We start from the raw sequence: 14111 nt of genomic DNA on the forward strand, positions 1-14111 counted from the left end.
AAAATACACCTAAAATAAAAAAGTAGAGTTTAAAGATAGAATAGTAGAGATAAAGTAGAATTTAAATTGAATGTTTACATTAAATCTACAAAATTGATCTTATAAAACTTTTTCTAATTAAAGAAAGACGATTTTTAATAGATCAATGGATGCGAAAAAGTAATGAAATTAAACGGGAAATTTTCAATATTTTTGTAGATAATAAATGTATTCAATTACGCAAAGTATTTCCCTTTGATATAAATTCCCAAATGTTTTTCTTTTCAGGCGGAAAATATAAAATGGACTAAATTCATCAATTTATTGTGATATCCGGCCTTTAGGCTTTTTGCTCTAAACTTTCATGTCAATGGAATGTATGCTGTATCATTTATAAAAATTAATGAGTTACTAAAAATTTTAAATTGGAAAAAAAAAATAGCGTTACTAAAAGGAGTGACTTTCAATAAGTTTTTCACTTTTACACGATTATCTTGTAACTAATTTTGACAGAATTGGATATATTCAATACGGATTAGAAGACTTTTAGGTTTGCTTGAAATTTTGATTTTAAGGGTTTCGAGAGATTTAGAGTATTTCGGCTTCCCTCTAAAGTTTAAATTTCTAAGAAATTAGTTACCCAAACTATAATGTGTAAGTAACATATAATTAATTAGAGATAGGTGCCCTTGGTGTGGTCACCAAGGCCACTAAATTTCGAACTGATTAATAATTCTAATATTATCAATACAGTTGAATGGAATTTTTTTTTTTTTTTTGTAAGACTGAGATTAGTTACTCCAAAATTGAAGTTAAATCTAAGAAAATTTCGAGCATTATATCTTAGTTTATTAGTAAAAAAAAATCATATTCTTATAAATTTAATTATCAAAATTATTACTAAGCGAAATGGAGGCGCCACGGTAGCCAAGCCAATACGGACGATGTCCGCAAAGCTATGGTGTATTATGGTATAGTGGGTTCGATTTCCGTTCTAGGCCTTGGATTTTATTTAATGATCAATATGAGCCCGCTTGATAGAAAAATAGACATTACTTTACTTTTACTTTTTAACCGAAATGAATAGGGCTTAGCGATACTGAGGCTGAACTTGTTTTTACCCTTAGATTTGAGTTGTGATTTCTTTCAATAAAATTAAGAGATCTACCAGCTCTTCTGTGCTAATAAAACCAAAAATAAAGTCCAATGCATAAAAGAGAGAAAAAAGCATGTACAGGTAGTCCTCGACTTACGACGTTGATCCGTTTCTATGAGGCGTCGTAAACCGTTTTTTCGACGTAAGTCGGAACATACGTAAACTATACCATATACAGTACAGTACTGTATTACCATAATAACAGTACAGTACTGTAAGCACTTAGCCTATCCTAACACAGTACACTACATAATTATGAAAAAACACATAAAATACTGTACAGAACGTTTAATAATGAAATGAAACAGTAATAAAAAACAGTAGTGTACTTTACGATATCTAATTTCACTTCCATGGTGATGGCCTTCCTTTTCTTCGATGCACTGCCATCAGTAGAGTCTGTCTTCCGTTTGGGAGCCATAATGAAGGGCAAAAAGTGAACGTGACAACGATGTTAATGGCGTACTGGGTTGCTGGTGACAGAGCCGCTGCACACCAAAACACGTACAGTAGTTCGCGGGCTTTTCATAGTACATACTGTACAGTACTGTACTGTAACCACGAAACGTCGTAACTCGAGACCGTCGTAACCCGAGGACTACCTGTAATAGATTGTGTGCAAACCAAGAATCCAAGATGAAGGTGCAGATTCAATGCTAAATAGATCTGAATGAAACAGACTTGCATGTTATCTTGAAATTTAAGAGAAAACAACAGCTCAAAACAGAGGGGAGAACCGTAAACTGGTAACTTCACCTCTACAAATACTTTAATGGGGAAAATATTAATAATCAAGAATTTTGAAAAAAAAAATAAAACAAGAGAAGATTTGATTGCCCTCATATGTTTTATAAAAACGCAGTTCATAAACCATAAATCCTTCTATTTTAGGAGTAACCGAGATTCTCTAATTGACCACAACAGTGATAAATTGTAATAATATTCTGTCGGAAAACCCCAAAGGTTTCTAAATCTACAGAGACTAGTTCAAAATATATATATATAGGAGGCCATGACCTGTGTGCTAGTGCGGTGTGGTTTGTGTATCGTTCTGGTATTCCTGGACCAAGAAGTTGTGGCGTTCCCTCTCGATACTTCTACAGCAGGACCTAGCTGGTTAGGGGTTGTGCCTCTCGGTTTGTTTATGTGTATAAGAAAGACAGAAAACGTTTCACCCCACCCTTTCTCTTTCACTCCTGAGTATTCCATCCTTATTTTCAGTGGGTTGCTCCTCGCAAAAGCCTATCCTTTCAACCCTTCTTTGCCATATTTCTTACCAGCTAAGTCAGCCCCTTTACAATAATCGCATTAGAGGTGTCGGTGTCCCTTGGTCTACGCACAGGTTACTTTCTGTTGGTAGGTTCTAAGCCTTTTCCTTTACCTTCCGGTCTTTTACTCTCTCACTTCCTCTCTTGTAACGCACACATTCATTCGCTAATACCTAGATATATTGCTTAGTTGGTTCTTCCTTCATGTATATTGAGCCCAAACCTACTCTTCCTTAACGCCTCGTCCTTCTGCCTCTTTCCCTTTCCCTCATATAAGTTACAACCAGACATTTCCCTAATTCCATACATTATCTCATTCACTAGGGAAATCTTTTAAGGCAATGTCCTGTAAAAATATATAAAAGGAAAAATTAAAAATATAAAAGACAAACTTTGAACAGGATTATAGGAGAAAAAGCTGTCTTAGACAAATTAGCTCCTACAGAATTAGTGATTTCCACTAAGTTAACCATTACATTACTTAAACCGATAATATGACTTTATAAAAACTCAGCCAGATGTACCATTTTACAACAGTTAGCTTTCCCATAGCTAAATGAATGAACTGGTAGTTGATAAGATTGTACACTTTCATTGGAACAATATTCAGCTGAAATTATTACCCTCATTAGAAAACAAGAACAAGAAACAGAAAACAAAGAACGCTTTGTGTTTGCTTGAAGTATTTTAAGATCCTCTCCTCTTTGCGTAGATTGCAATGAGGAGGAGAGGATTTCAAACATATAATAATGATATGTCCACGTTATGTGGTAGAAAGGAAACGAATGTTAGACGATTTTTACAGGTATTTAGATGCACCATTTCGCTTCGAAGACTTAATATTCTCCAGCAACATCTATGTGTTTAAATCTATAGCAGAGCTAGTAATGAAATATGAATATAGTTAAAAGTTATAGCCGATTAGAATGAATGTAAGAAAATGATTAGAGAAGGATTACGTGAATTTAATTCAGGTTAAACTATAAGGATGGCAGGAATATAGAGTACGGATCCATCCATTAGCTGTAGTTTATGTAAATAGTTGTATATAGTAGAAGGATGAATGTGTGAAGCGAATGTATTTATAAGTAAGAATGGAGAGTGATATTCCAGTGATAAGTATCTAGACGATGCTGGCAGTATGGCGAACAGTAAATTATTGGATAAATTATTTAAAGAATTAAACTTTCATACCGAGGAAATTAAAGAACATTTTAAAATAACTAATCCAATAACCAGAACAAGATGTGCAATTAACGAATATAAAATATAAAGAACTAGACAACTACGAAATTTGTAAAGTACGTAGATCTAGCTTTGCTGAAAATAGACTTTGTCCGGACCGAAGATTATTTAGTTTTTAAATAGTTTGCATCTATTGTGTTCCTGGGCAATTTACATCCTTGATAATCGTCAACCGCAAATAAAACTTGAAATAACTTGGAGTTTTTATAATGTTTAAATATTTGCAATTTCTGAATTCCTATTTCGAATTCTCAGCTTTTCATCTGTCTCCATTTTCCTCAACAAAGGCTTGTTTCGTTCAGCATTAAATTCATTGTCCAACTCATTGTACAACTAATCCAAAGTTTCCAGATACAAAATTGGAAAAATCGAAAGTATTTGAGAAAAGAGATAATATAAAAAAAAAAGAATACAAAAAATTCTTTTTTTTCCCCTTTCTACCAAAAGAAAATATCAATATGTCGATAAGAAGGTAACACACAATGTATCATTACAGAAATTGCTGGCCAGAGATTAGTGTACTACAATAGCTGGCAGTATTATGGGCATGATAGAATTTTCCACTCAATGTATGTGGTAATCCTGATTGATAAAGGTACATCCCGATCTATTTTCACTATATATAGATATAGTAATATTGTGTTTATAGATAAATAACATTGTCAGATTGGACTATAATAATTGCTAAAAATCAGCTGCGAATTCTGCGAATCACTTTCTCAATTCGCAATGCAAGCAATGGAACCTTCTTGAAGCTTAGAATTTTAGTTAAGAAATCGTTAAAAAAAACCTCAATATTCATTCAAATAAAGTGGCACTTTATCTCTCACCAACTTGCTTACAATTTGGTAAGATATTGTCATATAGAAAAGGAAACCGTACATTACCTCTCAAAAACACGTAAGAGGTAAGTTTGGACCAATCTCTTCTCCAGAATTATCTTTTCCTGGGTAAATGTTTCCAATGGAAGATACAGATTAACATCTCTGCAACGGTATAACTAGTTTAACCTAGTTTATCCTCTAACCGCTAGGCTATCCCGTTTTTTAAAAAAAAGTATTATTTGATATGTATTAACTATAAAAAAAATACATGTATATAATTGTTTTTCATGCCCGTAGAAATTAAAACTGTCTGGTAGGACAGTTGTATAATGGGTTGACCGTCAATAAGTGAACGAAAAAGCGTAACTTGAAAAACAGCAAACTAGGACAATTTTTGTATAAAAGATAAAATTCCAAAATTCCCTTTAAAGTATTTATATTTATCAACAATCCAGATCTAATAGATTTCGAGAAAAAAATTGGAAAAAAAACAAATTTTTTTTTTGGCGCATCAACAGCTGAGGTTATTAGCGCCCGGAGCTTTTTCCAGTGCACTGCTGGCCTCCGGACAGTGTTCTCTCGTTACAGACAACACTGTCCATCACCGGACAGTGAGCTGTAAGAAGCTTCTAGAAAGAGAAAATCTAAGGGTCAGCAGCTGGATTCGAACCCGGGACCTCCGCGTGGGAGTCCAGTAAGCTAACCGCATAGCTAATCCCTTCCCTAACAAACATGTTGTTACCTTTTTTTGTAAAAAACGTAGCGGCTAAACGCGTTAACCAATTTTCATTAATGAGTTGTCATTCGATTCGGAATTTTATGTGAGAGAAGTTAGCCGCATGTATGTGAGACCCTCTCCAAAATTATTATCACTAATAACTCTGTAAATCATAGTCCGATTTTGATTAAAATTTGGCAGAATGAAAGGGTTAGGGATCATTATTAATTAAATTTAGTTTGAAAATTTGCTGCCAAAAAAAAAGAAAAAAAGGTTGTTGGTTTGTAGCTGTTTAAAGTATTCCTGAATGTTCTCCAGAGTAAAGGAAGTTAAAAGACTCTTCGAAGAAGACTCTTGTTTTAGGCTATTTCAAAAATCATCCAAGTATATTAAAAAACTTTTAAGATTTCCATGGACAATATCAAATGACATGAAAAATTTTAACAAAAGTAATTGACTACTTTTAACAATGATTCATTTCAGTTTATGTAACTGTTGAAAGCTAGCTGAACGGATCATGTGGTAAAGAATGGTAGGAGTTAGAAATTGAAGAACTAGAGAGAGAGAAAGAGAAAACAGTAGAAATTGTGCAGGTTGACTTATTGTGGAGACAATATAGTGGACTTTAGTGTGTACACACTCCTAGGCAATGCCTATGTAGGCGTCTGCCAAGATGAAAAATGTTACCTTACTCTGACAACCACCATTATTGTATTGCCTTAACTTCCACCCCTTATATATATATATATATATATAACCTCCTGAGGAAACTGGAAAGTAAGAAAAAAAAGAACAAACAGAACAAAAAGAAGGAAAAATATAAAGAAAAATCAACAATGGCGGTGTGATCATAAAGATATTTTATAACCTCACAAATAAATGATTTATAACTACTTCCTTTTATATGTATTTGCTTTTATATGTTATTAATTATATTAGTTCCCTTCTAATAAAATAATTTATGTTTTATCTTTAATATTAAGTCCATAAAATTTGATATATTTTACCTTAAAAGCAGCTTAGAGTAAAGATATCTTCATTTCAGCCAAAACTCGCGGTAGTTGGAAGCAAAACTAGTGACTATCAACTTTTCCTTTTTCCGTAAATTATTTTTGGGCCCGGGTTTGTCTGATAGGAGGTTTCGACACTGTAAAAAGATGTTCATTGTATATTTTTTAAATGATTTAAGGCGTGTCAACATCTAAGGTTATTGGCACCCGGAGCTTTTTTCAGTGCACTGCCGGCCTCCGGACAGTGTTCTCCCGTTACAGTCAAACACTGTCCATCACCGGATAGTGAGGTGTAAGAAGCTCCTAGGAAGAGAAAATCTAAGGGTCAGCAGCTGGATTCGAACCCGGGACCTCCGCGTGGGAGTCTAGTACACTAACCGCATAGCTAATCCGTTCCCTCGATTCTCATTGTATTATAGAAGAGAGTTTAATTCTAAATAAAATGTCATAAATTTACCTTTTGGTTCCAAGATATTCTTTGGAACGTTCCCACAAATATGAAGAAGTGATCCGCTTGTAGATGTAACTGGTTCCAGCATTAAAGACCTTTCATCACAATATTTTCTTTTGAGCGTAATACTGCAAAATAGAAAATAGCCTCATTACTTTGGGTTACAGAAAGGGCACGCTGAAATTAAATCTGTAGACAAGCCCTCTTCGAAATAGATTGCGATAGAAAATTTTACATTTACACTTGTTACATGCCAAAGTAAACTAGGCAAAAGTTTCTTTTTTAAACCATATTAATAGGTACTGAGTTATGAAAAGCGATGTTAGCCAATATAAAGATTACCTAAGCAGAATTCCAACTGGAAGATGAATTAGAAGAAGAAGCTATCAGATATTTCTTATCCTTTACATAGTCTACATCAAAATGGCTTTAACTTTATTTTACACGCTTTGGGTGCCTCTAGAGTTGAGGTTTTGTTATAATTCGTGTGCATTATGCTGCATTTATACGTAGAGCACTAATTCGAAATGATTTGTTCCAAAAAACTACATTCTTTTGTTGAAATGTAGGTAGATGGAAGCAAAACTATTAAATCAATTTTTTTCTTTTTCCATTAAATATTTTAGGCAGAGTACGTTTAATAGGAAGTTACGTCTACAACGATGTTCATTGTATTATTGGAAAAAGTTTAAGATAAGATTTGTTACCCTGATAACAAAAACAAATACTTTTTCATATTTTGAATTCCAAACTTTCATTTTTTTTTTTTTTTTTTTTTACTACCTTATCGCTAAACTGGATCCATGAAAAGAATTTTATTTTATAATTTTTTTCTTGCCATCCAATCATAAAACTAGAGATAACAAAAAGCCCAATATTAGCGTGAAAACGTTTTCAATAAAATGAGTAAATCTTGCTATATGAGATTATAATGAAGTAAGAAGGGAGTAAAATACTTTTCTAGACCAGCTTTTCTCTACCCACAATCTCTCGTGAATTGCGAGGGGGCCGAGGAACAGTTTAGTACAACTTTATGGTACCTATATTTAACATATTTGGAGTTTGTAAATCCTGGGAGTAGACCGAGGAGATTTAAGACCAGGGAGATTAGGGTACCAAGATGATGGCGTAGACTTCTTCTACCGCTTCACTTTGCTTACACTTTGTATAACATTCTTGAACTCATTGTTACGTTTTGCCTTACAATATACAATTATCGTGAATATGAAACGTTTAATTCCGAATTTTATTAACATTTTATTTATAATTTAATTTGAAAGAATTGAATGTTACTAATCCTTTCATAATTACCACTAGTTCCTAAGTCTTGAAAGATCTTTCAATGTGCAAAATCTTTTACTTAAACTTTTCAAATTAATTCTTTCTTCTATAGATATCTCATGAATTATCGAATTAAACAATCAAAATATTTCTGTCTCACAATCACAGAAAATAAAGATTTTTTCCTACGATATGTTTTCTATTTTAATCTTCTAATGTAATTTAGAAACAAAAAACCTTTTGAATTTGGTTTATTTTATAGAAAAAAAAAAGAGTAAAAGTAACTTGAGCATGTTTGTTTAATATAAATTTGCTATTTCCTAAGTTTGTTAGCAAATGGCTGTCAATTTGCAAACCGGTTTTATTTCAATTTGAAATTCTAGGCATTAAGTTTTTGTTTTGTTTTATTATCGATTCCAAAAATAGAATTTGAACTTTCTGCGACTTTGTTTTTTGTCTTCTGTCAATCAATTTGTAAAAATCACTTTTTTTGAACTCGAAAGAATCAATGACAATTTAAAATCGAAAATCTGTTCGATTGCAATACCGACGTTAAGTTTTACTGATGGAGTAAGTAAAAGATGAACATTATTTTAAGTAACAAATTACATTTACTGTAGAGTTAATTATCGTTAATAATCTAAGTGGAACTGACCAAAATTCATTATTTACCATTTACTGTCAGCAGGCTGTTGATGTTAAATGGTTGCCAGTAAACTTTACGATTTATTGACAAATGAATGCAAGTTTAGAGTTTAGATAAGTTCTCTAACAGATAGACTTGAGGCAATTTCAACTACAAGGACATTTCCTCTGGCTAGTTTAAATTTAACAATTCTCTTACTTCCCTTTAAAGTAAAATTTAGGGCAACAATCATTCCCTAACTAAGGTACTTTTCGGTGAAGTATTTACTGCATTACTTAAACTACAATTAGTTTAGAAGAAATTACTTTTTTATATACTTTTTCTTTGTCTAGGCGTATTGTTAGTGTTGTTTTTTCTGGGGGGTAGCTGTATGAGAGCAGAGGACGTTTCCATTGCTTGTGATTTTTCCCTTCTCCTGACGAATTATTGAAACATTTTCTTCTCAGAGGTTCCAAACATTGTGGTGTATCCCTTTCTTAGGAAGGCGCCTAATTTTGTTCCTAAAAATTGAACAGCATGCCATTAATAAAACATTTATACTCCAATTTATTTCTGTATGAATTACTTTTTTTAGGCTATCAAATTACGTTCTGTTTCCCTAATAAGGGCAGAATACTTATAACTTTAATGATAATGCCACCTAGTTAGGTCAAGTGAATCCAAGGCATAGGCCAGAAATCGAACCTAGTATTACATTTACTTATTAGCTTTGCGGGCCAGCCCCATTCGCTTCATTTAGATGCTTTGATTCACCTGGACTCAAAGTTGCAACTCGGTCTAGTCCGTCCGAGAGGAGATCCACGGCCAATGCCAGTGAAAATACTAGGTGTACCGTTTGCCTTGAACATTAGAGGCAGCTAGAATGAGTTTGTATGTTATGAAGCCCTATCTACCTTTTTAGTTCTAAAACTCCAAGTATCGCAAGTGGAAGTGTGACCCTTGGCACATCCGCCAGCCTTCGCTACAGGGCCGAGTGTATTTCCTCGTTCTCCACACGCCAAATGACTTTCCAGATGGGCAAAAAGTAAGATACAAGTATCCTCTATTTAGAAATTTATTTGCTCTAAATACTACTATGGGAGTGGAGAGAAACGTCTTGGAAATTAGATTAAACTAGGGCGGCCTCAAGGCCTACGCCACTGCGACCCCTTTGGATCTATTGTGGCTCCCCTCACTCTAAAGCTCACCCTCCAGACCTGTCCTTTTGATCAGACTCTTAATTCTGGAGAGCGACTCTTGCGCAAAGCTCACCATCCTTTTGATCAGACTCTTAATTCTGGGGAGCGACTCTTGCGTAAAGCTCACAGGCCTTGGTTTTTCCTACCCCGAGAAGTAACATCCTTAGCCACACGAGCCCCATCTTGGAAATTAAAAAGGCTAAGGCACTCACGTGGAATGGATATGTAGGGAGGATGGATCCAGAAAAAGATTGCCTAAGGTGGTGATGGACAGCGAGGTGGATGGTCGAAGGAGGAGAGGAAGACCTATAAGTGGATGGATGGACCAGGTGGAGGAGATGATGGCAGGATATGGTCTGACGAAGGAACAGACAGAGGTTCGTGTTGTTTGGCAGCATTTACATTCGATGGCTGAAGGGAACCACTACCTGCTCTTTGTGAAATCTCCAAGAACACAAGAATGAAGTGAAACTGGAACTTCGACAAAGCAGTAATATATATTTTTACTTAAGTTTTTGAAAAACATAGAAACCAATTAGTAAATACTTCAGAAACTTTAAATTTGTGATTTCCTTACGTGACTTCAAAATCGGACATTTACGCAATCTCAGTATTTTCTCTTAATGAGCAAGAAAAAAAGAAACTAACCATCTTGAACCCTGCTATCTCTGATTTTTCTCAGGCAATAATGAACATAAAGTCGTTTTCTCTGCTGCAGGCTACCGGAACCTTCCGAGTGTATATAATATATTTTTATTTAATAATGAATCAAATGTGACTTGTTTCGCTCTTCATATTCACACCCAACATTGTTGTTGATTAATCAATGTTCCCCGCAAATCTGGAACTAGTAATGGAGATCTCTACCTGCGCATATCTCTACAGGCACACACGTCCTGGTGGTATACTAACTGACAGAATATGACAAAGAGGGAACTCACTAAGTGAACATACACGGGAAGATGGGAATGAGCGTCACGATATGTCTCATTGCCGCGCACTCTGCCCGCCACTCTATCACCATTACCATAATTAGAACCAGTGCCACATTGATACGGCCGCCGCTTGGGATTTAATCAAGACTAGATTTTCTGTAAGCTCTACAGCTTCCAGGCTGTCTGGTATACACGTTGTACGCTTTCTCTATGTCACACCAAAACCACTGTTAGCTTTCCAGGGGCTCCTTTACGAAAATCTTGTACTACCAAACTGATGAAGGAAGAAGGTGTTCTTCCTCTTCTCTTCTAGTCCTCCCGTTGCCCAAGTAATACTATTCAGCTTTGCATCATTAATATTCTTTGTGAACACACTTATTTAATACAAAGGTAGACGAAGGAACCTTTAGAAGTGCCTTAAATTCGTTGCTTAGACTCGCAGGCACTCAGTTAATGCCCGTCTACTCATCCTTTCTACACTTTCACGACAAACCAATTAGTACAGAATGAGAAAATTAATTGTTGGAATAATTAAGCTAATGAAATTAAGTTTTTAACTCACTTGAAGGGAGGTTCATTAAAGAAAATGTTTTATTTCAGTTTAAATAATTCTAATATTTTTTGTAATTACTATAATTTAAGAAAAGAATTCCACTGATTTGACTGTTATTGCAGCAAAATTAACGAGTGTCTTATTTTAAATAACAAAAAATCTCTGTGATAACAAAGTGTCCAAATTAAGATTTCTGATATTTTTTTCTTGATTATCTTCTTCATTGAGACAATCAAAGTGGCCTTAAAAGTGAAAGATCTACTATAAGATCAAACGTTCTCTTATGTAAAACATTCGTTTTAAGTCCAAATGTAACCTTTCAGCGCCTCCCTGAAAATATAAAGTACAGCCTAAAAAGCTGAAATTATAAAAATATCATACAATTAGAATCATGTTTCAAATAAAAATATTGAAATAGTGTAGGAATACATATTGTACAAACAATCACAGAAAATATTTTCGTAATCTATTCAGTAACCGGTCAACCGATTTTCAATACAATTGTAATTTTGCAGAAATATTTGAAGCAATGGCCATTATTATTTTTTTTTTTTTAGGTAAGCTTAATATCCAGCTTCCTAAAAGTAAGTTTCGAGACCGGTGGTACTAGCATAATATTATTTAATGTCTATCAGTATTTTGTACAAACGTAGCCGCACTAGACACTAAATAATAATAATAATAATAATAATAATAATAATAAGGCCTGGTTGACGCGTGGGCTGCTGTTCCCGGAAACGGAAGGTGCCCTCATCGCGATACAGGACCAGGTTGTTCCCACCAGGTACTACAGGAACCGCATCATGAACGATAGCGGTGTCGCCGACGTCAGGTGCAGACTGTGCCGGGCTGCGCCGGAGACAGTTCACCACCTGCTAGCGGCGTGCCCCTTGCTGGCACAAAGAGACTATCTCCAAAGGCACAACAGTGTGGCCAGGATCCTGCACAGAGAGTTGGCGCAGAAACTCGGTTTGATTCAAGACGCCCCCCCATACTACAGGTATGTCCCCCTGCCCGTGCTGGAAGACGCGCGGTGTCTCTTGTACTGGGACAGAGAGGTACTGACGGACCATGCCGTCGCCAACACCCGGCCGGATGTGATCTGGCATAACAAAATAACAGGCAGGGTGTGGCTGATTGATGTATCTGTCCCGGATGACGCCAACATAGCCCGCGCGTATACCACGAAATTGGCTAAATACAGGCCACTGGCGGCAGAAATATCTGCTGTATGGAGAGGAGTCTCAGGGGTGGAGATAGTCCCGTTGATTATTTCAGCCACGGGACTTGTGCCGCGGTCGCTGTGGGAGGGCCTCTGCATGATGGGAATCAGGAGGACCATCATATACGAGATGCAGCAAGCTGTGGTTCTCCACACCTGCCGCATTGTAAGGGAAGTGCTAAGGGAAGACGCCAGAGACTAGCACGGACATATTTTTCTTTTTCTTTTGTCTTTATCATAGGACAATTGTCCGGTTCCAGTTAGAACCATAATACCAGATAAAGAAAACAGGTTCCTCCCTTGCCTGCGGGCCGCGAGGGATTTGGAAAAAAAAAAAAAAAAAAAAATAATAATAATAATAATAAGGAGGGAAGGGATTAGCTATGAGGTTAGCATACTGGACTCCCACGCGGAGGTCCCGGGTTCGAATCCAGCAGCTGACCCTTAGATTTTCTCTTCCTAGGAGCTTCTTACAGCTCACTGCCCGGTGATGGACAGTGTTGTCTGTAACGAGAGAACACTGTCAGGAGGCCGGCAGTGCACTGGAAGAAGCTCCGGGCGCCAATAACCTCAGCTGTTGATGCGCAAAAAAAAAAAAAAAAAAAAAATGAACGCATTTTAAAAGCTCCAATAATGTAATAATACAGATCATTAACATTCACCAAATTATCCATAGTAAGAATTTCAGCAAAAACTAACGGATTAAAAAGCAATTAGTTGCATTTTTCAGTCACTTTTTATTTCAATTAATTATCTAAACCTTTAGAATGGACAAATGGGTCAACACAAATTTGACTTGCGCAATCAACTGTCAATTATTTATCAGAGGAAAAAATTAAATGAAAGGAAATAAAAAAAAAGTAGATTATTTTTAATTTTTGAAATTTCCTCACTTGTTCCAATCAGTTTGGGGTGTGGAGTGATTTACTAAGTTTCGAAACTGATGTTTGTGTTGTTCAGTTATGGTCTTTTTTATATTTTAAACTTTCTTTTGTTGGGTGTAGGAATTGAAAAATCAATCCACTATACAATTTTGCTAACTTTTCGCCACAGATCTGGATCTTACTTCTTTTTAGATAAGAAGATAGTACTGGAACCACATGCAACTCAAAATAAACAAACTAATTTCATGTACTCGTATAAACCTAACTGCAACAACTACACTGTGATATTTAAATATTGTGCATTACTTCTGCAAGGCGACTTTGGAGTCTTATACAAGTAGTTGGGCAAATGTCAGAAGACTGAACGATTCATCGAATTTTTATTTAGTGAACCCTTTAAAAATATTAGAATTTTCTGGAGTTAATTTCAATAATTGATTCTGTTAAAAATGGTAATGAGGAAGTTTTGATTGATTTGAAATGTACTTTTAGGTTACGTTTAGTAATCAGAGAGGACAGGTTTGCGGTGCCTTTGACATAAAGTATAAAAGGTTACAGGATAAAGTTACCAGAATGCTGCTTGGAAGCGTTAGGGTTGTGGATCCTTGAAACTGGAAAGGTACACAGCAAATTAATTATCGTAAAAATATCAGAACTAAAATCATGGTACCACTAATTAAAATTTAAATAGGAAATCAATATTTTGTTTAAATATTTTCTGTGAGATAGAAAGAAATTTCTTTCAATATTTCTGCAAATTA

At 35.2% G+C, this 14111-nt stretch overlaps 1 protein-coding gene and 1 long non-coding RNA gene across 2 annotated transcripts; one reads left to right on the forward strand and one right to left on the reverse strand.

The window, feature by feature from the left end:
• Positions 1-5976: 5976 nt before the first annotated feature.
• LOC141457887 (uncharacterized) lies at positions 5977-9069 on the reverse strand. The gene is made up of 3 exons (XR_012460593.1): positions 8896-9069; positions 6658-6779; positions 5977-6337 (listed from the first exon to the last, which is right to left on the reverse strand). It is a non-coding gene; the product is annotated as an uncharacterized lncRNA (long non-coding RNA).
• A 2978-nt stretch (positions 9070-12047) lies between these two features.
• LOC141458137 (uncharacterized) lies at positions 12048-12668 on the forward strand. Its single transcript, XM_074135728.1, has one exon. The coding sequence runs from the start codon at positions 12048-12050 to the stop codon at positions 12666-12668; it is 621 nt and encodes a 206-aa protein (XP_073991829.1).
• The last annotated feature ends 1443 nt before the right edge of the window (positions 12669-14111 follow it).

Source organism: Rhodnius prolixus, unplaced genomic scaffold, assembly GCF_049639745.1.
Source record: "Rhodnius prolixus isolate KJV_2025 unplaced genomic scaffold, Rpr scaffold_5, whole genome shotgun sequence".
NCBI classification, from domain to species: Eukaryota; Metazoa; Arthropoda; class Insecta; order Hemiptera; family Reduviidae; genus Rhodnius; species Rhodnius prolixus.